At 38.3% G+C, this 27,178-nt stretch overlaps 1 protein-coding gene across 50 annotated transcripts in view; it reads left to right on the plus strand.

Annotated features, from left to right (window-relative positions):
* LOC108710881 (protocadherin gamma-B5) overlaps window positions 1-22,083 on the plus strand; it is a 234,383-nt gene extending 212,300 nt beyond the window's left edge. For 26 of the 50 annotated variants that reach the window (XM_041586128.1, XM_041586135.1, XM_041586134.1 and 23 more), the window contains 3 exons: window positions 13,296-13,354; window positions 17,780-17,868; window positions 20,122-22,083. In XM_041586128.1, the coding sequence (XP_041442062.1) occupies window positions 13,296-13,354; window positions 17,780-17,868; window positions 20,122-20,342 (369 nt within the window). In that variant the 3' untranslated portion in view covers window positions 20,343-22,083. Of the gene's footprint in view, window positions 1-860; window positions 3,581-5,021; window positions 8,510-13,295; window positions 13,355-17,779; window positions 17,885-20,121 lie in introns of those variants that run through there. The other 24 variants (XM_041586100.1, XM_041586097.1, XM_041586119.1 and 21 more) reach the window with 6 other exon arrangements.
* Window positions 22,084-27,178: the final 5,095 nt, after the last annotated feature.

The raw sequence follows: 27,178 nt of genomic DNA on the forward strand, positions 1-27,178 counted from the left end.
GCTACCAATTCCAATTGAAATAAATTTATCCCTACACCTATTCATTTTTTACACTTCTCAGAAATACACATATTGTCTGTGCCTGAATTAATGGCTTGAAGCAGGGAAATGATGTTCTCTTTCAACATTATACTATGGAGACCTCAGAGATATCACTCAATGCCCAAATGATTAAAGAACTAATACAGTACCGTATTATACATTATGTTTTATAGGGTACAAAATTAAGTCACTAGAAGCAAAATTTAGCATGATTTCCTTCTGAAAGTTTTAATATAGAATTTTGATGAAACACTATAAATTTAGTCTCAATTACACACACACCACACACACACACACACACACACACAATTAAGACTATTTTTATAGATTCTGTATTAAAACTTTCAGAAGGAAATCATGCTAAATTTTGACCTTACGTGGATTGAAATGTTTTTGTTGACTTTTGATGTTGACTTACAATCACCTAAACTTCTCCCTACGTTACTGTCAGAAAAATAGATATTTTGCAATGCATATGCTCTGATAATATTATTATGAGTAGTTTATGACATTTATTTATTTTTTTGGACTATTACATAAATGGAGCATGAAACATTGCAATCTACTGTAGCAGTACCAAATCATTAAAAATAATGGAGAAAAGTGGATATGTCTTTAAAGGGATGAAGCTGAATTATTATAATTATATATATATATATATATAAATATATATACATATATATATATATATATATATATATAGTAATAATATTTAAAGTATAATATATTGAACAAATATCTTACTTATATAAGAAGCAGACAAAATATCTCATTGTGATAATCAATTTTGGAGCATTCCTGTTTATTAAAATTATTTGTTTGATTTTTTATATTTTTGTGACAAACAAATAGTAAAAGCAATTAGCCTGCAGTTCTTAGTTAAGACACAGTGTGCCGCTATTGGCCAGTAAGGTGGAAAACCTTATGATGGAGATTCATGTAAGTTTCCAACAGCCAGGCAGTACCGATTGTGGAAAACACATTTTCATACTGGATCTTCATGTTCACAAGCTGCAAACCTGAGTGGATGTGTTTCATCATTTAATTCAGACACCAGTGGATTTAACATTTTTTACTGTCACTTAATCTAGGAAGATTGCATTTTGTAATGGATTTCCAAAAAATCATAGAAAAGAGGACTGAATGGATATTGAAATGGCAAGTACTGTATTTCTCTTTATTCTGTTGTCTGTGCAACTCAATCACTGCTCAGCTCCGCTACTCAATTTCTGAAGAAGAAAAGAAGGGCTACTTGGTAGGAAATATTGCTAAAGATCTAGGCTTAAATATCCAGGATCTAGCAAAGAGAAAATTCCGCATTTCATCTGTTACTGCTGGGCATCATTTCACTGTGAATTTAGACAATGGAAACCTGTATGTTGCAGAAAGAATAGACAGAGAGACAATCTGTGAAATGACACCTATCTGCTCACTAAGTCTTGAGGTAGTGCTTGAAAATCCCTTGAATGTTTTTCATGTAGAAGTCGAGATTCAGGATATAAATGACAATTCACCATTTTTTTCCAAAAATACGATGAGTTTTGAAATTTCAGAACTGACACCCCCGGGAATTCATTTTATTCTGGGTAATGCCCTGGATCCTGACATTGGTATAAATTCACTCCAAAGTTACAAACTCAGTGAAAATGACAATTTTAAACTGAATGTAAAAACAAGCAGCGACGGCAGAAAATTCCCAGAACTAGTGTTAGAGAGGCCTTTAGATAGAGAAAAGCAATCAAATCTTGAAATAATTTTAACAGCTTCAGATGGAGGTAATCCTGTTAAAACTGGAACAGCCACAATTAAAATCATTGTTACTGATGTAAATGACAATTTCCCAATGTTTTATAAAGAGCTGTACCAAGTGAGTCTAACTGAAAATGCGCCAGTGAACACCCTTGTGATTCGCATGAACGCTACTGATGAAGATGAAGGTGTAAATGGACATGTTACCTATTCTTTTAGCCACATCTCCAAAATTGCTGAGCAAACATTTACTATCGATTCTCAGACTGGTGAAATAAGGACGAAGGGACTACTTGATTTTGAGCTAACAAAGGCCTATGCAATGAATTTGGAAGCAGCTGACGGCGGTGGTTTGGTTTCACATGCTAAGGTGGTTATCCAAATTGTGGATGCAAATGACAATGCACCTGAGATCATTCTGACATCAGTGTCAAACTCCATTGCTGAGGATTCTGTACCTGGCACAGTAGTTGCATTAATCAATATTCGAGATATAGATTCCGGAGAAAATGCAGATGTCTTTTGCCACATTACTGGTTCTCTACCTTTTGAATTAGCATCCTCATCTAAGAACTATTACAAACTGCTGACCACAAGTTCCTTGGACAGAGAAGAAATGCAAGAGTACAATATTACTATTAAGGCTACAGACAGAGGTTCCCCTCCACTATCCACCATCAAAACAATAAGGCTTCTGATACTAGATGTTAATGACAATCCACCTGTTTTTGTCCAAACTAAATATGTTGTGTATATTCCAGAAAATAATCCAACAGGATCTTCATTATTCCAAGTCCAAGCCTCTGACCCTGATCTAGATGAAAATGCTAAAGTTATATTGTCTATTGTTAACAAAAATAATGATGATTTCCCAATATCTTCTTATGTTTCCATTAATTCTATGACAGGAGTTCTCTATGCACAGCGACCATTTGATTATGAGCAAATGAGGGAATTTGATGTTCAAGTGATGGCTAAAGACAATGGATCTCCACCTTTAAATAGCACTGCCACTGTTAAAATATGCATTACAGATCTCAATGATAATTCTCCCAAGATTCTATACCCTTCTATTGGGGTAGATGATTCTGCTCATTTTGAAATAGTTCCTCAGTCATCAAATAAAGGGGATCTGGTAGCTAAAGTGGTTGCTGTAGATGCTGATTCTGGACACAATGCCTGGTTATCATATCAATTTCTACAACCATCAGAACCATCTTACTTCAGCATTAGTCGACACACTGGCGAAATTAGGACATTGCATGTTTTTCAAGAGAAAGAGACAACGAAACACAAAGTCATTGTCTTGGTGAAGGACAATGGAAACCCCCCACGATCTTCTACTATAAATTTGAACCTTATTGTTGCTGAAAATTTTCAGCAAGATATTCCTAAAATAAAGAACCAATACCAAAACTCAGATAATCAGACAAATTTAGACATTTACTTGGTGGTAGCCTTGGCATTGATTTCATTTCTATTCACTTTGACTGTTATGTTTGCAATCATATCAAAATGCAGAAAATCAGCCCAGGCTAAAACATTTGGACCGGTCGGTACAGGGTTATATACAGAGGCAGGACCCAGGTTCCCAGCTAATTTTAACAATGGAACATTGACGCTTCCATACTCCTATGATGTGTGTGTAGCAATTGACTCAACGGAAAATGAATTTGCATTCCTAAAACCTGCTCAGGGTGTTCCAACAGAAAACCTAATAGACACAGATGATTCGGGAATTGGAAATAATTCAATTAATGATTCTTCTTCGTCTGATAGTACTAAACAGGTGAGGTTATTGTGAATTATATACTTTATTATTACTTTTTCCATCATACTTGGACTTCAGCGTTGAAGTCCAAATTTATTTGGACCAGAATGTATTTGGTCATATATAATGTTTGCACTCTTGGTGGCATTTGGAGACAAATGCCAATATATCCCTTAGTGTCCTGTTATGTACCAAGGTTAGACGGTAGAAGGAAAGGTTTAATCTATAGGAATCATTATTCTTGGTGTTTCTTATAGTCTAGGTCTACTTATATTCCAGAGCACATTACATGTGTTACTGTGAGACATTTACTTTCACATTATTCTTTTAGATTGTAAGCTTTATTGAGCAGAACTCTCTTTACCTCTTGAAAAGGTTATCTTTTTGGATGTAATCTATATCTCATACATGAAGCCAGACATAGAAAGCATAAAGGTTTCTTTTTGCACACTGTGATTGGTTTTATGCAAATATTCATAGACCTCAGTCCTCCAAGTTAGGGAGCATCATGAGGTGCAGCCCCCGGCCCTCATATTGACATCCTGTCCTTATTGCCTACCTTTCATTGTCAGTACATAAGAAATAATATGTGTGCCTGTGTATGTTCCAATCTAGATAGTCAATGTGGAACATTTATTGGTGTGCAATGTAGAGGTCAGAGGTCTCCTGTCAGAGATGATGAACCCAACGCAAAGGGTGACTTGAGTTTTTATACTATGACTATGAGACTGAAGCAATAGTTGTAAAATAGTGTCCCCTGGTGGAATGATAGAAAAATAATTGAACATTTGTTTTTTTTCCCCTGCTTGTTATATTTGGACATGTATCTCTTTATAGGCTCTGCACTAACCTATTAAAACATGTTTGTATTTAAAGCTTCTTGCATATGGAATTCAAAATTGGTAACTGCAGGGTTTCCTCCAAAATGCCGTACTTAAACCAGGAACTATTCATTATTTCAGAACGTTTAAGTACTATGCATTTATATATGATTGCCAGAGCTACACATACTGCCTACATATTTATGGATCAGTTACTCATAAGGTCATCTATGAAATAAACTCACATTTGTATGGGGGTCCTTCACTGAGAAACTGTGTTAATAATTGATTTATAATTAATAATTATTTTTGGGTCATTGTTAAAAATCAAGTACAGGTTTCTAATATATGCTCCTTTATAGATGTAGGATCTAGGAATGCTTGTTGAGACCTGAGGTTTTCGGTATTTTTTTTTATAATTTGGATCACCATACTTTAAGGCTACTAAAATCATTTACACATCAAATAAACCCAATCGGATGGTTTTGCCGGCAATGTGGATTCATGCTGCTTTGTTATCATGTACAATGTGTTGTTTTATTATTACAGAGAATAAGAAATTACATTTTAACCATTTTAAAAGCAAACTTTATAGGGGGTGACATCCTATAATTCGGAGCTTTCTATATATATATTTCTGATGTATTGGTATTATTGATGCAAATAAAATGTGCTTTGTTACAAAATGCTCTATTATTCACCAGAAACTTACATTTTACCATAACTATTTGCTACTGCTTATAAACATTTGATAAATAATTGAATTCTATTGATATAACTGAACAACCTCAAAGAAATAACCTCTACACCTACTCTTAGAATGCAACCTGCCTGGTTGTTCACTTATTCAGGTCTAATCTACAATGTGTAGTTTGAGTGCTAATTATCCATGCAGGATGCAAAGGTCATTTCTAGCATGTTACATGTTACATGTTACGGTTATGCAAAGAATAGATTCGATTTATATAAGTACATAAATATATATAAGCCTGCCACATGTTGGCGAGACTAGATGAAGCTCAAGAAAAATGTATACTTCATGAAAAAATAATGACTTTTCTCCTCTCTTTTAATGTGGGGGTTGATGGTATAAGACATAAAATGAGCATGTGCAAGCATCCTGGCCATATTTCAATTTCCCATCAGTTCAAACTCTCTCTGTGACATAAAATGTACAACCTAAATGCTATAAGATTCATAAATGTATTTGTACATATTCTGACTTTGCTGGGCTAGAACACCTAGAAAAGCCATAATTCACTAATGTATTTGAAACCAACTAATTTTAGTAACTAGAAATTACTTTTACTTTTATCATGTGTTATCTGAATAGGTTCTTTAAGGTTTTGGTTTTTTTTTTAGACAGACAATGTAGGCCATGATTTCTGAGCGCCCGAGTAATGTATACTTAGAAGCATGACTAAAGGGGTAAAGTGTGATAATTTTGAAACAGCCACTAGATGGCACCATTATCTCTCTCCATTGTGACATGTAACTAAGTACATCTTGGAATGGAATCCGTGTGTGTGCATGTGTCCTGAGATAGCAGCAGTTAAACCCGATTCAATGAGGACACTAGTAACAAGAGTGCAGTTTCATTCTGTAAAACAAAAACAAGCCTGGAAGATACTGTTATTTAAACCCACTCTGTAGTACGAAATTCAAGATTTTGACCAGTTAAAAGAAGATGAAGCCGAGTTGGGAATTACAAGTATTATCTTTATTCGCTGTCTTAAATTGGAGCTACATCTCTGCTCAGCCGAGATATTCTGTACTTGAAGAATCAGAGCCTGGGTCTTTTATAGGAAATGTTGTTCAGGATCTCGGACTAAACAATGTTGGCATTTCTGAAAGAGGACTACGCTTGGCATTAGAGAAAACCATGGAATATTTTGCCCTGAATCTGGAGAGTGGCACTCTTGTGGTCAAAGGCAGAATAGACAGAGAAAAGCTATGTGGATTCAGTACAAGTTGCATGCTTCCAGTAGAAATTATTATCGAGAAACCGTTGGAGTTGTTTCGCCTGGAAGTGGAGATTGTGGATGTCAACGACAACGCCCCTCATTTTCATAACACTGAGCGTATCATAAGAATGACGGAACTGGCGGCTGTTGGTTCGCGATTCCCCTTGGAAAGAGCTCAAGACTCAGATGTGGGAACTAATGCTGTCAGTGCATATGCATTGGCTGAAAATCAATATTTTTCCTTAGCTGTACAGAACAGGAAAGATGATAAACCTTTTCCCGTGCTCGTGCTAGACAAAGCCTTGGACAGAGAAGAACAAGATGGCTACCAGTTAGTTCTCACTGCCTTCGACAGCGGCAATCCACCTAAATCTGGAACTATCTTGATATCTGTCATTGTTCTAGACTCTAATGACAATCCTCCCATATTTGATAGCGCACTCTACAAAATTACCTTAGAAGAAAACTCACCATTTAACACCCTAGTAATACAGTTACATGCAGATGACAAAGACGAAGGACCAAATAGAGAAATTAGTTATTATTATGAAGATCAGACTTCAGGGAACATTGAAAATGTATTCAGCTTGAATCAACAAACAGGCGAGATACGTGTTCAAGGAAAGGTTGACTATGAAGATCAAACATCTTATGAAATTTCTGTAATAGCCAGAGATCATGGGGTACCTGAAATGGAAGGACATTGCATTGTCCAAGTGGATATTGAGGATTTGAATGACAATGCTCCTGATATTATTTTATCATCCTTTGTCAGTTCTGTTCCGGAAGATACCCCCATTGGAACCACTGTGTTACTATTCAGTGTTAAAGACCAAGATTCTGGTAAAAATGGAGAAGTGGACGTACAAATTTCTCCCAGTCTTCCATTTGAGATTGTGTCTGTTCAAAACCATTATTCCTTAATCACCAATCAATTACTGGACAGAGAGCTTGATAATCAATATACAGTACAGCTGACCGCCAGAGATATGGGATTCCCTCAGCTTCAAACTGAGGCAACAATTGATCTGAAAATCACTGATGTCAATGATAACCCTCCGACGTTTGAACAACTTCCTGCTGGTATTTATATAAGGGAAAACAATAAGCCCGGTGCTCTGCTCCATGCAGTTTCTGCTTTGGATAAAGATGAAGGAGAAAATGCCCACATTGAGTATTCTATATATAACAGACTTATAGATGGCTCACCTACTTCAACCTTTGTTTACATTGATAAACACAATGGAAACATTTATGCCCAACAATCTTTTGATCATGAAGAGGTGCAACATGTGGAGTTTACCGTGACAGCTGAGGATTTTGGATCTCCAAAGCGTTCCTCAAATATTTCAATTCACTTATACATCTTGGATGACAATGATAATTCCCCTACCATATTATTCCCAGAGGCGTCCCAACATCTTCAAGCACCGCTGCCAATCCCAAAAGCTCTGCCAGTTGGTTCTTTAGTAACTAAGGTCGTAGCTGTGGATGCGGATTCAGGGTACAATGCATGGCTCACCTACAACTTAACGGAAGTCTCCAGTCTCAACCTATTTAAAATAATTCCACACACAGGAGAAATCAAGTTGGCCCGAAATATTCATTATACAGATCTTCCCTTACAAAAACTCTTTGTTTTAGTTAAAGACCATGGAAACCCTCCCAAGTCATCCACAGCTACATTACTCATTTCATTAGATGATAATGTTCATAAGCAGAGCATGTTCTCCAATGAAATAGTCATTACTGACAGCACTAAACAAAAGCACGATCTGACCCTGTATTTAGTGATCTCTCTAGTTGCAGTTAGCATAGTGTCCGCTATTACCTTTCTAATATTACTGACAAAATGTATTAGAAGAAGAAGTACATTTGGCAAATGGGAATGCTGCTGTTTGCGCCAGTCACAGTCAACTCAGTACTTGGACCATACTCATAAAACTTTGCAGCTGGACCCAAATGGAACCTTACAGTATTTTGAAGTATCTATGGCTTCTGCAGGCCAACAAAGCCAGAGTTACCTATTAGCCAATACGCCGAATGTTGACAGTGGAACCCTAAACATAATGAGATCACTGAATTTCCCTCAACTGAAGGATTTGGTTAATACGAGTGAGGATACTTTACCAGGAGGTTATAGGTGGAAAGAGACTTTACAGGTGAGGTTACAAAACATTCAGGGTTTCTCAAGCAGTACAAGTTCCTGGTCCTGAAAATGTATTTTTTAGGGTTGTCACATTACAGTCAAGTCATGGGGCATTGAAGATGGTGTTAGGGGACAGATGCATGACGTTTATAAGTAGATGGGACAATACTGTAACAGACAGAGATTGGCCTGATTCAGTAGTTTTATTGGTGGAGTTTTGATCAGGTTTAGGAAATCTAAAACCCAGAAAGGCAGTTTTGACCAGAACTAGTGTTCAATACCTGGACAGGTGGCATCCCTATGTATTGAACTCTTTGATGGATATACATTTTGGCAAAATAAAATGCAAAAGCATGACAGAATCTTCATATTTGGGTTCCACTTATTTGAACTGGAAATTGGAAGTTTCTCTGGCAGTTGAAGGTTTATAGTTACACCCTGCTTTCTAAAGTACATGTTTTTCAATAGGCCCATTTGATGATATAATGCATGTTCAATTATCTAGAATGGTGTTGCTACTGCTAAACCAATGGGAGTGTAGAATTGCGGATGTGAAATGACAGCTAGGCCCTGTACTTGATTTTAGCTAATGTTTGATGTTGAGTGTATCTGCGCAAAACGGAGACTTTTTTTTACCTGTAGTTTGGCATTCTCTCAGTCTATAGGGCTGGTCTTTCTTTGTGTGTTGTGAATAGGGCCATCTAATCCTATTATATCTGTAAACCCTTGTGTGTTACTTACCATTTGTTCCCTGTCTGTTATAAACTAAGGTAAAGCACTATGTAACTTGTCGGCACTATATAAATAAATGATGATGATGGTGTTGCCGGTAGCTGGTTCTTAAATCTGAGTTATTGGAATAACAAAACAGTTGGTAATGTGGAGTCACACCACATAGGAGTACACTGGGGTGGTCCCAGGTCATGTTTTTCAGAACATTTGGCCTACAAAAAATGCAAGGCCAGAGTGCTCACAACAGATTATGCAGGTTTTCTGTGTTCCTCCACACCAACACTATAGTGCTTTCTAATTCTGCTCAATTTTTGATCATTAGTAAAAGAATACAAATTGCAACTGAAATGCAACTTTTCTGAACCAGTTTTTACATTGTCTGTATAAATAGGGGCCTTTGAGCTTCCGACTTTTGTGGTTCATTTTAAAAATGCCAGGGGGGGGAGTTGTATGGTGCATTTTGTGTGATAGATACATTTGCCTAATTATCTCATATTTTGGGATGTAAAGGAAAAATGCCATCTTCCTCCATAAAAGCATTTTTCAGAGAAATGTGGCATTGCAGACCAAGCAGTGCACAGATTTCATGTATTTTCTGCTTATAATTTAATTTAATCTGTTAATCAAAGATATTTCTATTTGATAAGGGAATATTCAGCAGCATAAAGCGGATATGCATGCATAACATATTTTATTGATGTAATAACAGTTGTCAGGCCTAGTAATGCATAGCAGGCAATCAGATGTTTGCTATTAACCAGGTAACCAGGACATGCTACTTGCTGATTGGTTGATATCAATTATTATTGATGATGCAGTCAATGCAAATGTTATTACATTACCTCCAGAGAGTTCAGTATTTTCTGTCATTTCTGTGATTACTTACTTCTTTTAAAATGTCAATAATACATTGTAAATTTCCACTGGATAATTGCATCTTGAAAGAAGAAAAAAAAAGCCTACTTGTCTTCACGCCCCCCTGCTCTCCCTGCATGATAATGTCATTTAATGTCATTTGAGCTACCAGTCCAGTTCGGGGAATCTCTTAATAATGCAAAGTGCATCATTTTCATGAGTTAGAGGAGATGCTGGTTCTGGAAAGAGCTTTTCCTTAATGGGATTTCAGAAAAGCCTGCAGGCTGTCACATGTAATCATTTTCTGCAAGTGACTGTAGAACACTGGCCTACAAATAGACAGGAGCATGTTAGTCAGAGAACTTTGCCTGTCTGTAGCAAAAAGAGAACATTAATAACAGTAAAACAGAGAATCCTGGGTAGAAAACATAGACTGCCCAACTGTGGGCACAATGTGCTGCATAACCTTGGTAAATAAGTCTCTACATATCACAATAATAAAGGGCTATTTTCATTCTGCATAAACAAAAAAAAACACATATCTAATATTTTATCAAGTTGATATGTATGGAGAAATCTTTATTGAACTGGACCATTCATTTTTGTCACTGGATTAGATCTGGTCCTACAGAGAAGGGAGAAGTCTTTCTGATCAAACTGAATCATTCCCTATTCCTCTTGTATAATAAAAAGCACTGGAGATCATTTATAAACACTGGTCAGATTTGCTCCTGGGCAGCCGACCAATCAGAAGATTGCTTTCATTGAAAAAAGCTAATCAATGGGTTACTGCCCAGGTGATAATTTGCACAGTTGTGTAAATGATCCCCGCTTTTTTTTCACTTTGGCAATTGCCTATAGCAACCAATAAGATGTTTACATTTAAACAGGGTGAATGGTAAATTCTGCCTGCTGATTGGCTGTTATATCTAATTAGACCAGTAGCAAACTTTCCATACTTTATTACATATTTCTACAAATCCTGACTGTGGGGAATCTGTTGGGCCTGTCTCTCTCAAACAAACGCTGTGACATGTGCAGGGAATTGCCCGGCTACACTGGCTGGCTTTGAAGCTGGTATATTAATAGCAAACTGGTTTATAATGGAAAGTAATCCTGTGACACAGCCAGCTGTTCTGAATAGCAACAGCACTACACTCACAAACAGAAATGCTTAAAGGAGAAGTAAAGTTGTTTAGCACTTGGGGGTGCCAAATGTTATGCACCCCCAAGTGATTGATTGTATTTACTTACCTTAAAAACCCCGGGCCAGTGCTCATATCAGCACAAAACTGCACTGGCTCGGGTTATACCAGTGAGCACCATGGAGCAACCCTTTTCTGGCTTCTTCTTTCTCTGTGCGGCTGCGCATTAAAGTGAAAAGTAGAACTTTAACTAAAAAGTCGTCTTTTTCATTCTACTGCGCATGCGTCTGCCCCGGGAAATTTGAAGAAAGAAGAACCCGGAAGAGGATCATTCCGTGGTGCTCACTGGTATAACCCCGGGCTGGTGCAGTTTTCTCTGCCCTGGTTTTTAAGGTAAGTAAATACAATTACCAGGGGGTGCCTAACATTTGGCGCCCCCAAGTGCTAAACGACTTTCCTTCTCAAAATAACAAAATTGATGCAAATTGCCAATAGCAGCACTATAGGTTAGTATTAGTGATGGGCGAATTTGGGGCATTTCGCTTCGCCGCGAAATTCGCGAAACGAAACGTCGATGGCGTCTCGTTTTTGACACTGGGATCCGTCTTTGGCAAAATTGCACTTGCGTCCATAGTAAACGGACGCCAGCGTCCATTTTTTTTGATGCTGGTGAATTTTCGCGGCGATTCAGCGAATCGCGGGAATTCGCTGCGAATTCGCCCATCAGTAATTAGTATCAAATAGCAAGGGCAATGAAAGTAAGGGGAGAAAATATAATCGCAGTTCACCCCAGTCCACGGGTGTATAAGCAAGTAGCAACAAGCTAAAATTGTTTGTTTTTCTCCAAAAAATAACAAAAATGTAATTAAAAGTTCAAACCATTTCATTAGGACATACACCTGTATGTCCTAAATAAATGGTTTATTACATTTTTGTTATTTTTTGGAGAAATCAATTTTTGTTTGTTGCACCTTTCCTTCTCCTTTAAGGAAAGTCTATAAAGTGCATGTTACTATGAGAGTTGTTTGTAGTGTTTGTTAATATGAATAGAACTGAAACCTTTCCACTGATCTGTTACATTTAAAATATTAAAAAAATTAAATCCTGTGGCTCAGTTTGCCTTACGGCCTGGTGGAAAGATTGTAGGTAGGTAGGAGCAACCCTAATGGCTCAACTGAATGCATCAATACAAAGCAACGTGCTTCTATAAAACCATAAAACTATACGGTCAATATAGATGAGTAAATGCCTACATCAAAAATTATATTTGTGAAGGAGGCCCAGGGCATATTTAATTTTAAACAGTGTTTTAAGACACTAGAGTCAATTTACAGTGCATTGTATTTGCTACTGTGTTGGTGATGAAGGTCATAGCCATTTCTTACTCCTTTACAGACTCCCAGATGTAGTGTTTCTGACTAGGCTGGACTAATTGGAGTGTATGTTGGAAAGCTACAAGCCCCATAGATAACACTGGGGTAAAGAAGAATGCTGTTTGTTTGCTGTTTAGGAATCTGTAATGTGCAATGAAATGGACATTACAGAATCCAGGATTCTCCCTTTTTCAGCAGGTTTTGGATTCGGCCGAACCGAATCTGACCCCTAATTTGCATATGTAAATTAGGGGTGGGAAGGGAAATCGCGTGACTTATAGTCACAAAACAAGAAAGTAAAAAAAAAACAATTTCCATTTTTTCCTTTTACCGCCCCTAATTTCCATATCCAAATTCGGATTCATTTTTGATTCGGTAATCGGCCGGATCTTTCACGGAGGATTTGGGAATTCGGCCGAATCCCAAATAGTGGATTCGGTGCATCCCTACTGTAATGACTTGGGGAAAAAAGCTATTTTTTCTATTAAACAGTAAATAGGAATGCTTTTCTGATTTACATTGTCATAGCCTGATAAAAATAGTGTTGGTCATACAGGGGGAAACGCTACTGTACACACTTAAATACTGTATGAGGCAATGTATGAAGCAAAGTATGAAGTAATATATGAAGTAATGTTCCTCAAGGTGTAAACCTGAAGAGCAGCCATTCAACACACCATTTTGTTTCTCTCAGCAGGCGCCACCTAACGCAGACTGGCATATCTCACAGGCTCAGAGACCAGGACCTAGTGGGTGAGTACTGTGAATTTCCCTGAATGTTTATCATGGCAATGTGATATACTCCTGTGTATTGTTTCTTCAGAGCTACAGGCATATTCTTTTTCACTTTAGATATTTTCTTTTTTTTTTCCATTTTATATTTTTATTTCAAACGTTTGTTTTTTTTTTTCAACATTGTGTTTTTATAAACAACAAATTTCTGTCTTTAGTAAATAAGACCTTGTCCTTCCATTTATAATATTTATGTTACAGGTAGATTATATAGATCTTGACTCAGCAGCTCAACTCACATAAACAATAAAGCAGCCGGGGGAAATAGACTATAATACATTTTCAAAATGCAAACAAGCAATGGCTAAACCCAAATTCAAATGAACTATGTGCAGCAAAATAAAGCAATCCTGCTATGACCGATATTTGAGTGATAGCTGTAAAATGGGAAATATGCTGCTGAAAAATAGAAGTAAAACAAATGATAGTGGAAGTCAATAAGACCCGTAAAAAAAGACTGTTTTCCCCCTGCCTGAAGTTGCCTCACTAGGAAACCTTTCGAAAAACGAATCGCCGCGTGTGCATTGCCGCAGGCGGTTTTCATTTTAGCCGGGGAAAGACAGTTCGGGGAGATTGTGGCCCTGAAGAAGAGGTGATTTGTCGCTGGGGCGACTAATCTCCCCAAATCTGCTTGTGTGGACTGACCCTTATGCTGCAAATCACAGCTTCTCCAAGAGACCTGCTTATTTTAAATTGTTACAAAAGTATCTAAGTGTCTATTCTGGGCTCTCTGCCAAAAGCCAATTAAGTTAGAAACGTTTTATCTTTTTGTGGCTGTTCAGTGCAGGAGATCAAAGAGAAAGTCGGGACATTTAAGGGACAAACCCGGGACTGCGGGTTGAGCTGTCAAAATCAGGACTGTCCCACGAAAAACTAAACAGTTGGGAGGCATGATCTTGGCCCGTGGAAAAGCACAGGCTGAGAATCACGTCCAACATTAGGTTTTGCCTGCACCTAGAACAGCTGCAACAGCCCAGCTGCAGGCATATATACGGTGAATTTCGGCATGGAAATACATGCTTGAGCATTACCACACCAAAAGCTACAATCCTGCATCCAGGGAGGAAGTTTTCCACAGGTCGAGATAAACCCCCATGTGGCATCAGCCACAACACAAGTTAATAACCTGAGGGCTAGGGAGGAGGCAAAGGGGCAATGATGGGATTTTCATAGATATAGTGACTCAGAAACAGTATCGCTTTAACAGAACTAAATACAGTACAATTACCATATCTAGTCTCGTGACAGTTTGCAACTGTATCTGTTTCTGCCTTGCACCTATTGTACGTTAAAGTAATGTTGGTCATTGCTTATTTATCTGTATGCTGGAATTATTATTGCCTAGATATTGCTAGAGTGACCTTCTCCAAATGGTCGGGCAATAAGTTCCTTTACTTTAGAGCAAGTTAATAGATAAGGAAAAGGAAGATAAACTGACAGGCCCAAAGCTGTAGGAATCATCACCAAAAAGTACCAAGGTCATCCTGACAACAGCCCAGTTTAACTTAAAGACCATATACTGAAAATGGAGGTTAATTTGCGTTAACAGAAATGGGGGAACCATTATAAACATTGGAAAATGTAGGTGAATGCCGTTGCTTTCTGCCTATAACTTACAAAACTAAAATCTTTGCACTGTAAAAGGATTGTTGCGGGATATCTTTTCAGATAAACTGTCATATTCATAGCAGTCACTTGCAGGGTAGTATGATAAAATCGGTCTCTGCTTAATCTGTCCTTATAGCTTCATAAGGATTGGGATGATTAATGGTGCCCAATTAACTGAACCGATTGGTACAGTGCATGTACAGTTGTGCCAGCAGCTGCGGTCAGAAAGTTAATGAGAAAAACATGTCTCGTTAACATTATGTGCCGTCTCATCTGTTCAGGCAGGAACATTTGCTGATTTGTACAGATTTATTCCAAGAAAACATCAGTACACAGTCAGGGATAGGAGGCCTTGCTGATAAAAAGGGATGGTGAAAAACAGGGATACATTTATAGTGCTTTATTTATGTTGCTACAATCACAATTAAATAATAATATATGATAAGAAGAAACTGTACTTGTTCATGTCTCATTGTTGCCAATTTTATCCATTTTAAATAAACATTTGTTTAGTACCATTTGAAACGGATACGTAAAGGAAAATCTGTATCTAAAATGAATAAAAGCAACAACAAGACTGACAGTATACAAGAACAGTTTCTTCTTATCCTAGATTGATATACAGTATGCCAATTGCCATGTTTCCATGGGTGCAGAAATATTGGGAATCAAGAGAGCAGTTAAAGCTCGAGATGCTATAGGGTTAATGCAGTGGTAAATTCTAGTCACTGTGAAACCTTATGATTTAAGCCACAGCCACTCCCCTCCACTTCCAGTCATTTCTGGGTTCACTTCCAAATATAAAGAATGAATAAATGTCATGCTAAATAATATGTCTATACAGATCCAAAGTTTAATACAGGTATAGGATCCCTTATCCGGAAACCCGATATCCACAAAACTCCGAATTGTCTCCCATAGACTCCATTTTATCCAAATAATCCAAATTTTTAACGGTAGCTTGTACTTGAGCCAAACTAAGATATAATTAACTCTTATTGGAACCAAAACCAGCCTATTGGGTTTATTTAATGTTTAAATGATTTCTAGTAGACTTAAGGCACGTTATCCGGAAAACCCCAGGCCCGAGCATTCTGGATAACAGGTCCCATACCTGTATTTAACAAGATCAATGCTTTAGCTTTGCATTCATACAGACAGTGTGAGAGCTGCCATGAAGCACTGTTTTACCAGTGTAAGTGTAAAGTATTGGATGGTCAGAAAAAGACCCTCTGATAACAAAGAAAAAATCTAAGCACTATCAAAGTATGTAATAGTTCAGTAACAAAAGTAAATGATAAGAACAGGTGACCCCAGTCTCCAGGTACATTTATGTGTAGAGCAAAACCAAAATGTGAGGTTCTTCAAAAATCAACAAAAATTTGTCAAAAATACGAAATCATTGATTAGGACATGAGAAACAAAAAGCCTAACACGTTTCGTGCCTACTGTGGCACTTACTCATGAAATCATTGATTAGGACATGAGAAACAAAAAGCCTAACACGTTTCGTGCCTACTGGCACTTACTCATGAAATCATTGATTAGGACATGAGAAACAAAAAGCCTAACACGTTTTGTGCCTACTGGGGCACTTACTCATGAAATCATTGATTAGGACATGAGAAACAAAAAGCCTAACACGTTTCGTGCCTACTGGGGGCACTTACTCATGAAATCATTGATTAGGACATGAGAAACAAAAAGTCTAACACGTTTTGTGCCTACTGGGGCATTACTCATGAAATCATTGATGAGGACATGAGAAACAAGAAGCTTAACATGTTTCGTGCCGACTGGGGCACTTATTCGTGAGTAAGTGCCCCAGTAGGCACAAAACGCATTAGGCTTTTTGTTTCTCATGTCCTAATAAATGATTTTGTATTTTTAACAATTTTTGTTGATTTTTGAAGAACCTCACATTTTTGTTTTTTCTCTACATAATTAAAAAAAACAGTCACAGTTTCTGCTGAAAAGGACACTTGACCTAGGGCTTCAACAATCTGCCTCTGACGCTGTGTCTCTTTCCAAGGAGCTTTGTTTAAATATCAGTGGCAATTCCTAGTGCACTTGGTCTTACGTATCTTCTAACAAGCAATCAGACTGCATATTATATTTTATAGTTTCAACTAAAACTGTCCCAACAGTGCCGTTCTAGTAAAAGAGCCACGTTTTCACTTCCAGCCCGATTGTAGCAAAAGTGTAGACTCTGAAGCACTAGCTATCCTGAACTCATCACCCAATCATGTGATTGCTGATCTTGGTCTGATACCAATCTATAGGGGCCATTTACTTTAGCCTGGGGCACAAGGGCTAGTGTTCTGCTTTGAAAAGACACCTTTATAAATGGAGTTTTTAAATATGTTTTGGATGTGTGATTTTATCCTGAATAATTGCATATTACATTTTATATGCTTTTTACAGTGTATATAAATACATTTTACATATATGCTGCATAAGCAAAGGAACAGCAGAATTGACTCAAGCACAAATGAAGCTGCTCTTTATATAAACATAACTGAGCAGAAATGTTATGTTTTTCACAAAGTAACTTATGCACGTATGTCTTATTGTTTAACAGGAAAACAAACGCACAGTTCCGCAGTTAATATTTGCATTTAAATAAATGACTGGCTGTATAACTCTTAGGATTTTCTGGTCTCCCTGCTGGTCTCACATTTCAGTGTTTCCAAGAAGGACAAAGATTTGTGAACTGTTTGCATTTTTCCGCTGACACTTGGGCTTTGTGCTTTATTGAAAATCTTTTGGTCTCTTTAGAGCTCAGCCAGCCAAGGAGTCTGGAGTGTGGCCAAACAACCAGTTTGAAACGGAGAGACTGCAAGCGATGATTTTGGCATCTGCAAATGGTCAGTTTTCATCATGGTAAATGCGCAAGTTGTTTTCTGAAACCGTTTTTTTCCCTCTCACTCATTAGACGAAGCCAAGTGAGAAAATCTGCTTTTGAATTCAAGTGTTTGTGGTGTAACATTCACAGAGATCTGGGGACATTGGCGCAATCATAACAAAGTGAGGGCAGTAGCAGCTGTAATGATCATGTTCCACTGAATATAAACACAGCATGTTGCATATGAAGGGCCACTATAGCCTTAGTTCTTATTTTCCCTTTCTATTTGTCTGATAGAAATCATTTAGCCTTGTTTTGTTTTCCCTAGTTGGGTGCTACTGGGCAAGCTTTCTGACATTGTCTCAGGCTGGCAGGATAAAATCTTATCACCTTCCTATTGTGGTCTTTTAGAAACATATAGAAAGGGCATGGTCTAGTTACAAAGAGAGTGTGGGTGGATATCATTAAGTAATGGTCAGTCATGAATAGCTTTATATATAATTATACAGAGCAGTGGGGTACAACTTCAGAGGGGCCTGGTGCAATGCTAGCCCCATCCGATCTCCCTCCAGCTCACCCACTCCCTGCCCCATGGCCATCTAAACCCTGTCCTGTTCCTGCCCCACATCAGAGTCTTTCAGCCGCCTTCACCCTCCTTCCCTGCTGAAGGTAAGAATGCGGCTGGGGAGGAGGGTTTCATGAAAGCAAACCCTGTGGCCCGGGCCCTCCTGTTCCCAGTGCTGTAGCTCATTTCTTATCCAGAAATTTAGAATTGAACGGTGATACACGAAGAGGGAGTTCATAAATAATGATAATGATTCAATTTAATTAAACGACAGCAATTTTATTACCCTTCCCTGTTACTGCTAATGCAAAAAAATCTAACCTTGCAGAGAAATTGTCCCTATGCATTTATCACTATAACCGAATCACAAAATCAATCAGCCGTATTGAGTAAAAGCTTGTAAACTGCACTCCCTGCACCATTTCTATCCAATGCTGCTCGTTGCTATCACAACTGAATATGGGATTTACAAAATTATGTTTTTTTCCCCTTTCCCATGTATGATTGGGAGTGGGTTGGTGCAAACTACCATACATGGTGGATAGTATGTGGCTAGTTGGGTATTTGATCCGGGGAGTATGTCAATCCAACCGAGGCATGAACGATTTGGAAATCAGGCCCGGGCTGCCAAATTGAGCGCACAGAAGCTAAGAGGAAGTTTTGAGAATACAGGGCAGTAATATTTATCCCCTTAGGAGGCTACATTGATCTAGAATGGGTTATGCAGCAACAGAAATAACAGATACACTTTTTAAGAGCAGTTATTAGATTACTAGAAAAAATAATAAAATATATTAGAAGCCAAATAAAAATAATACAAATTATTTCTGCTCCGTGTGATATTGTCTGGCCCAACGAAAGGAAGATAATATTTACCTTTGAGTTTAATGTAAATGTATGATGTAGGTATATTCTGAGATTTGTATTTGGCCTACTTTTTTTCTTTTTTGATCTATTTGACAACTGCACCCATTAACCACAAAGCAAATCAGTCCTGAGGCCAATTGTATTTCATGCATTTTTTATGACCTGCCTTTCTGTTCAGACCCTCTCCAATTCATTTGTCAGTGTGCCATTCAAACCACTGGGTAACTAGCAGCCAGAAACCAGTTTGGAACTGCAAAAAAAGGAATACACGAAAAGACACATAAATAAGATAAAGACAATTGCAGATCACTATAGAAGAGGGATGTGTAACTGCAGACCCATGGGACAAATTTGAACCTTAAAGAAATGCTACCTTTGTGCGTATGCGCAGATATTCTATTCTAGCGCGACCCCGAACAAAGTGGGGTCGCGCCGCGCCACTAAGTAGCGGATCTGGGCCGGCGGGGCCCCACAAGAGCCCGCGGCCTACCGGGGTTTTTCCCGGTGTCCCGCCGGCCCAGTACGACACTGTTGCTATGGGTTAGTAGACCTAGTTTATAACCTTTAGCCTTTTTTGCTCATTAAGCCAGAGGTTTCAAGGAAAACATTACATAAAACCAACATTATTTTCAAGATAAACATCCTACTGAACACTATGAATTATATTCTACAGTCTGTGGGATATAAAAGTATCTGTGAATGTTACATTATGGCTTTCCATATTATATTATGTTTTCTTAAAAATTGACACCTATACCTTTCTCTCTGGCTGTCACTAAGTTACCATTGCTATGCATTGTAATACCATCATTGTAAAAATATTCTGATTTCTTTTCCTTATAGAAGCTGCTGAAGGAAGTTCAGCCCTTGGAGGTGGAACAGGAACAATGGGACTCAGTGCCCGCTATGGACCCCAATTTACCCTTCAACATCTACCCGACTACAGGCAGAACATCTACATTCCAGGAACAACATCGACACTCACAAACGCTGCAGGGAAAGGGAAATCAGCCGCACCTTCAGGAGGAAACAAGAAGAAATCAGGCAAAAAGGATAAGAAGTAAACATCGATTGGCTGTCACCAACAGGGCGGAAGCCCCCAAGAACCTTTCCCCAGCCAAAATCGTAGAGAGATAATGATTGTATTGTGGAACGAAATTGGAAAACGAGAACGATAATTGGAATTTATGTGTCATTTTTCAGAACTAGCGGTGGGAGACACGGCTAGTAACACTCATGGTTCTGCCGATAATTACCCGAGTAAAGGGCCCTGTCGATAGTAGCCAATATTTTGCAGTCACGTCTTACATATATTTTGCTGAGTAATTTCTTGGCTAAATACACTCTCTTTTTATCGCATTCTATACGACTTTAACTTTGTTGAGTACGGCAGATGTTTTCCCACATGTATAGCTGTGGAATCTCTTCCAGTGTATATAATGACGGCTAAATAGTTAATTTATAATTTATGCTCATTAGAGAGTTTGTGAAATATTGCAGGCTGTAGCTCATATTTAGATTATGCCTATATTTCCCTTAGAGACATATGATTATTGGTTTTTTTTTTCTTCAGACACTGTGGATGTTTTTTATGCTGCAATATTTCTCTAGAACGTCTCTTTCTATTGGGCACTGAATGGAAACCAAACACTTGTCTGCCATCTTAATGAGAGACAGGCACGCGGCGTATTTGTGGCGTTCGTAGGTAGCGATCACACAAACACGTAAAAGAGATAGAGCCACTATTCCTGCTCAGTGCTTATTGGAATCCTTAACTTGAAAAGAGTTAAAGATCTTACATAAAAGTGGAACAAGGGATAGACTTCTCTCTGGGCCCAAGAATAGAACTGAAAGCTGCTATGCACAGACATTTTTGTTGGGATAATATTTTTTGTCTGGTGCTCTTACAGAGTAATGGACAGAATGATTTCTATTTCTACACCTATAAGTGCATGTGTAATGGTCACCCAGCACCACTATTTCCATGGAAGGGAAAAGACAGTTAAATTGCATGTGCATACTCAGCATGGGGTCGTTCATTCTTTGTATGGAATGTTAGAGGAGTGAGCCTGTTTCCTGCAGGTCAAATATATGGGGCTTGGAAGATAATTAGTAGGGTCTGGGAGGGAGGGGGTTAGGGGGTTTGAGAGTTCCAGAGAGCAGTTATCCACAGGCCAGAAGCAAATTAATCATTCTATTGATCTTGAGTCATCTGACTGTTGAGTAAGTGCTTGGTCATGATGGAAACCCCCGGCTTTATATGAATATATACAATACTTTCAGTCTTCAAAATGTGCCGGTTCGGCAGAGTCAGATCTGCTTGTGGTTGTGGTTCTAAAGTCATCAAGTAGCAGATAATGCCCAGAGATTAGGAAAGCTGGCTGGCACGGCATCTTGTGACATGATGTAGGGCAAAGACCTAGAACACAATGAATACGATGGCTTCTAAAATAGATTGTTTGGCCAAAACAAACTGCTGTTGGCCACAAATACTATATAAGGAGACATCCCTCAGCGGAATATGAAATAGATGAATTGTGTATCAGGACATAAAGACGGGAAAATCTGTTTAAAAAAAACAACACTTAAATCTTTCATCACTACTGAAAAAAATATAGATATTTAGAATAATAAGTCAAATGATTTTTTTAAACATTTCCTTCCTATACCAGCCATCTTTTTTCCTTTTATTTGTATTGTTTGTCTGAACATTGTTTTTTTCTCTGCATTTTGGTGACAAATGTCTTATATTTTGGACCACATAACGTATAGTCAGGGTGCAAGGACAGAGAACACGTTTATAGGGGTGCAGCAAGTAATTGCTGTTTAAATTTCCTGCAGACCTTGTGATTAGCTCTGCTCTGTACAGATACTGTATTCAGTTTGGCTGCACTAAAAGCGCATGTTCAGTCTCCCTAAATCTCATAACCATTATTCCGTAAAAGTCTATGGAAGCTGGGAATGCACTTGTGCTCCCTTAGTGTGGCAAGTCTGAAAGTGTCATTACCATGGGGGTCTGTAGTAGGGTTTCATATTTCAACATATTAAGGCTCATTTATCAATTCTGAGCACAAGTTTGCTGTGTCTAGTGGGCCATGTAGGACTGTGAGGTCCAGGCCCCCGGGGCTGTCACATCAGGGGACCACACACACACACCCCTTGGCCCCCAACCCCCTCCTCCATCTCCATTGGGTCCCACAGCCAAAGCTTCCCCCCCCCACCAGCACATACCTGCTTTTCACTTAACGATTGGGGCGGGGGGAACTCAGGAGTGCACAGATTCAGGCATCTATGGGGATGAGGCTCAGCGGGTTTCTTCCAGTGTTCCACTGGCCCAGTCAGCTTATGTAACTGAACCCATCACCATAATTAACACACAGCCTATTGCTCTATGCCCTTGTGCCAGTTCAACATGTATTCCAGGAACACATGTCAGTGGGAGATGTATCTGCCACCATGAAGATGGTACCTTGTGTCCCGCTTTTTGCCCTTCATACATTGCCCAGATAAATGAGCCCTAATATCTCATCTATAGTCACTCTATGGGGTATATTTATCAAAGAATAAAGTAAATAGTGAAGTTCCGCCACTAGAGTGAAATTCCGCCACTCTCCATTCATTTCTATGGGATTTTTATAGGCGTATTTATCAAAGAGTGAACTTTCACCCATTGATAAATACGCCTTTCAAAATCCCATAGAAATGAATTGAGAGCTGCGGAATTTCACTCTAGTGGCAGAACTTCACTCTTTGATAAATTTACCCCTATACATTTTACTACTCCATTCCTCTTTATCGGGTCTTGCTCACCAAGCTGATGTATAGCAAATCAAGCAACCTGTCTCGTGGTAGTATTCCGAAAAACCTTTATACGCTAATTTCTGCTTCCTATGCCACCCATACCACCCAACCGCAAGGTGAAGAAACATCGGGTCAATACATGAGTTCACTAATAACCTTTTTTTCACTGCTGTTAACACTAGTACCAAGAATGACATTTTAGCCATTTAGCTGTAGAATGCATTTTGCAATTTAATTTCTAACGACCATTCATTGTAGCTTAGCTGGTGTTGTACATAGTAATGTGAAACTTTCACCCCCCCCCCCTTTAGAAATCTTGTGGACAGCAGTAATTTAATTCCTCCTGTATCTTTCTGTGTGGTTTGTGATATAAATGTACATGAAAGTAAATACACCTGTTCTTTCAATGTGTCTAATACTGAAACTGTACTTATATATAGAGACAAATATGCTTTCACCCTTCTTATATGCGTATAGACTAATGTCAATGTACGACATGCAAGTTTTATACTCTGATATTTATATTGCTTTCCTTTCTTTGAACAAAAAAAAAATAAATAAAATGTTTTCTTCCAGAGAAATACCTCTCAGTTTTTGACATTTATGTATTGGTGTTATCATCTGTTTATGTTGAAAATGAGGGAATTCCCTTGGAGGAAAAAACCCTGCAATAGATAAGTAACGCAGATTATCGAATGCGTCCTTTAATATTTAATCTCCTTTCAGTAAAGCTGATGATTTCAAGTACATTTCTTTTTTGTAATCCAAACTGGCAAAATAACCCAGGCCTACATCATAACAAAAGCCAGCATCAAGCAAAAGGGAACAATTGCAATGGATTGCCCTGGTGAACAAGGAGGATTAACTGTACTGTATATCTTCATTAATAACTCATCAGATGGATCACAGACAGTGATTATTATTAGGTATTATAGGTATTATTGATGTAACACCTTTTTGAAAACAGGTTGCTACCTTGTACCTTACTTGGTCTTACCCAGATTCACTGCTGCCAGCTGCAACTTCCCGCTATTCCTGGGACAGTATGTGTTACATGATCTCTTCCCTCTAAGGTGGGCCCTCTGTGTACTGCTGGGGGAAGGGTTAACCACACTGAATTCATTGACTGGAAAGGTTTACAGTCTCTTGGTTGGTGCTGACAGTTGGATGGTACAAATATCAAACACTTCCCAATTAATTCAAACACTTCCATCCAACACCCCATTGATAATACTCCTGCCTTGGTGAAACGACCCCCAGTTCTAGGCAAAGCATTACTTCAGGAATCTCCTATTCCTGAGCCTAACTTTTTAAGTCCCTATATTGGCAGTATTAATATTGCAGGGTACTAACCCATTCTGGTATCCTTGTTGGAGCCTCTAGCTGCTCTACTAACTACCCTGATCCTGCCTCCCACTCCTAAGGGCAGAGATACACGGGCACATTCGGGTAGATTAGTCGCCCGGTGACAAATCTCCTCTTCTTCAGGCTACTAATCTCCCCGAACTGCCTTTCCGTCGGCTAGAATGAAAATCGCAGACAGGATGGCACTCAGAGCACTTTGTTTTCTGAAGTCGTCCGACGTTTCCTCGTGAGGCAACTTCGGGCGACTTTGGAAAATGAAGTGCTCCAAGTGCCATCCCTCTGCGATTTTCATTCTTGCCACGGGAAGGCAGTTTGGGGAGATTAGTCATCCCGAAGAAGAGGAGATTTGTCGACAGGCGTCTTATCTCAACGAATCTGAGCGTGTCTCTGCCCTAAAGCAAGCTATTACATATCTTCCTAGTATTATCTTCACTTACTGGCACCTAGCTCTGTCCCAACCCTTCTGCACACCACATCCTCCAGAAAGTGGGGACCAAAGAGACAGAACATGTGGTGGATTCCCCTTTTAAAGATTATGAGAATGCTGATTATTAATGAACTACCTGAAAAATACTTTAACCAGGATAAGGAAACATCTCCACCTCCCAACTGTAAAATAGGACCAACTCTTAGCTGGCCAAAACCATTCTGGGACTGCCTGAAATAAAGGTTGCCAAAACCTTTACCCTCGACTTTCAATAAAAAAACAAGCACAGAATATCTTTGAGTATAAATGAGAGTATGAATTATTCTAAAATAATAATAAAATAATACTTATATATTAGTGAATTAGTGAATCTATTTCTGTTGTTATTTTTATTTATTTTTTTACCTTTTTCCACCATTTCAGGCTGATAACCCTGTGACTTTATCAGAAATGCAAACAAAGGGAGTCCTAAAATGGTCTATGCTTTCTACATTTACTGAAAGAGAAATTATTTAGGTATCTACTGTATCTAAAAGCTCACGGTGTGCAAGATTTGTTTAGACTCCCCTGCTTATTTCCACCAAGTAACTAAAAATCTTAGTTTCACCTCCTCTGTGAACCTAATTACTTATCGACAGAACATAGAGATTTGAATTGGTCCCTTTCTACTGCTTTTTCATCAATGATAAAAAAATATAAAAATTTGTCCTGATGCAGCCCCTTAGGTCCCAGGGCCTAGTGATTGTTACAGCAAGTGATTTGTGAGCCAGGAATTTCTAGACACACACAAAGCACTGCATATCTTATCGGCACTATATACATAAATGATGATGATGATCCACCCTAACCAGGCCTTTCTTAACCTAGGCTCAATCCAGGTCACATTTAAGAAGGGGCTTTTCTTCTCAACCCCAACCTATAGTAATGGCAGAGATGGCATTAAAGTTGAACAAAACATCTCATCAACAATTACCAAAGGGACAGGGAGACCAGATGCATCATACAGTTAAAAGTTAATGTGGTTTTCAGCTTGTCCATAGTAACCCAATCTAAACCCTATCCAGGTGTGTAGACTTCCGCCCAAAGTTGTCTGACCCAAGGCTCCAATTAGTATCTGGTAAGTACACACATTACTAGTCAAAGCTCTTGCAACTTCTGTACATACTGTATATTCTAAGAAATGTAAAAGTGAAAAGAAAAAATATATTTTCTTCTGAACTGTCAGCAAACAGAAGACTAGGGATTGGCTTTTTGAACCCCCAAGTCCTACTTTCACTATTTCAGGCTGGTTAATTGGCTTTGATTGTACCAAGATACAGTTTAAGGAGTTATGACACAAAACGCGTAAGGCTGCTTCTTCATGACATAAATACAGTCTTTACCGAGTGGAAGATTGCCTTATTTGAGAGCCTGCTGAATAGATATTCAAGGGCCCCATAGTTACCTTAGTGAAGCTCCCAAACACTTGTGTATTGCATATTAAGTTTTTATTTACCTTTTTGTTACATTTAAATGCAAGTATGGATTTAAATGATTTATTTTGCATTCTACTACAATTTGTTATTGCCTTTTTTTTCTGCATTAACTGTCACATGATTCCAGCCTAGTTCCTGTGTAATAAATCTGGGTTCACTTTTTCATTTGTATTGGTATTTACTGGGAATCTTTGAGGTGTTCCCACAGTCAAATTGCTAGTATACCAAGCCATAGCCAAGCGTGGGCTACAGCAATACACCATTTTACATACCTATGATACAGGCCAATCTGTGGCCTTCAAGTGCTTTCAGTTATAAATACTGTCGAGTCCAGGGGATACTGCTCTCTAACAACTATTATTAGCTAAATATATCTCTATAAACTAAGCCAGGTTGCAGTCTGTCAATTAACATTTTTAGGAGGTAGAAAATGGTTTCAAGGTCAACTTTTATTTACTTGCTGTTAAACCAGGGTGCCTTGTCTGACAAGCAACAACCCAACATATAGTTTGGAATTCGCAATTTGACATTATCTCATTATTATTAACATGTATTTATATAGCGCCAACATATTGGGTAGCACTGTATATTTATCTGTTGGAGCCCTGCTTGACTGAGCTTGCTTTTTAGCATACATTTGGGGGGTTATTTACCAAAGTCCAAATTTATCTCAATATTTTCTGCTATAAACTCCGATCAAATCCGCTCCCTTTTTTTGCACTTATTTTTTATTACATTTTCACAAAAATTTGCTTTGCGGGAAAAAAAAATCAGATTTGAACTTCGGGGTATTGCACAAAACCCAGCGCACATCAAAAAATCATTGGTATTC

The sequence above is a fragment of the Xenopus laevis genome, chromosome 3L, assembly GCF_017654675.1.
Source record: "Xenopus laevis strain J_2021 chromosome 3L, Xenopus_laevis_v10.1, whole genome shotgun sequence".
NCBI lineage: Eukaryota > Metazoa > Chordata > Amphibia > Anura > Pipidae > Xenopus > Xenopus laevis.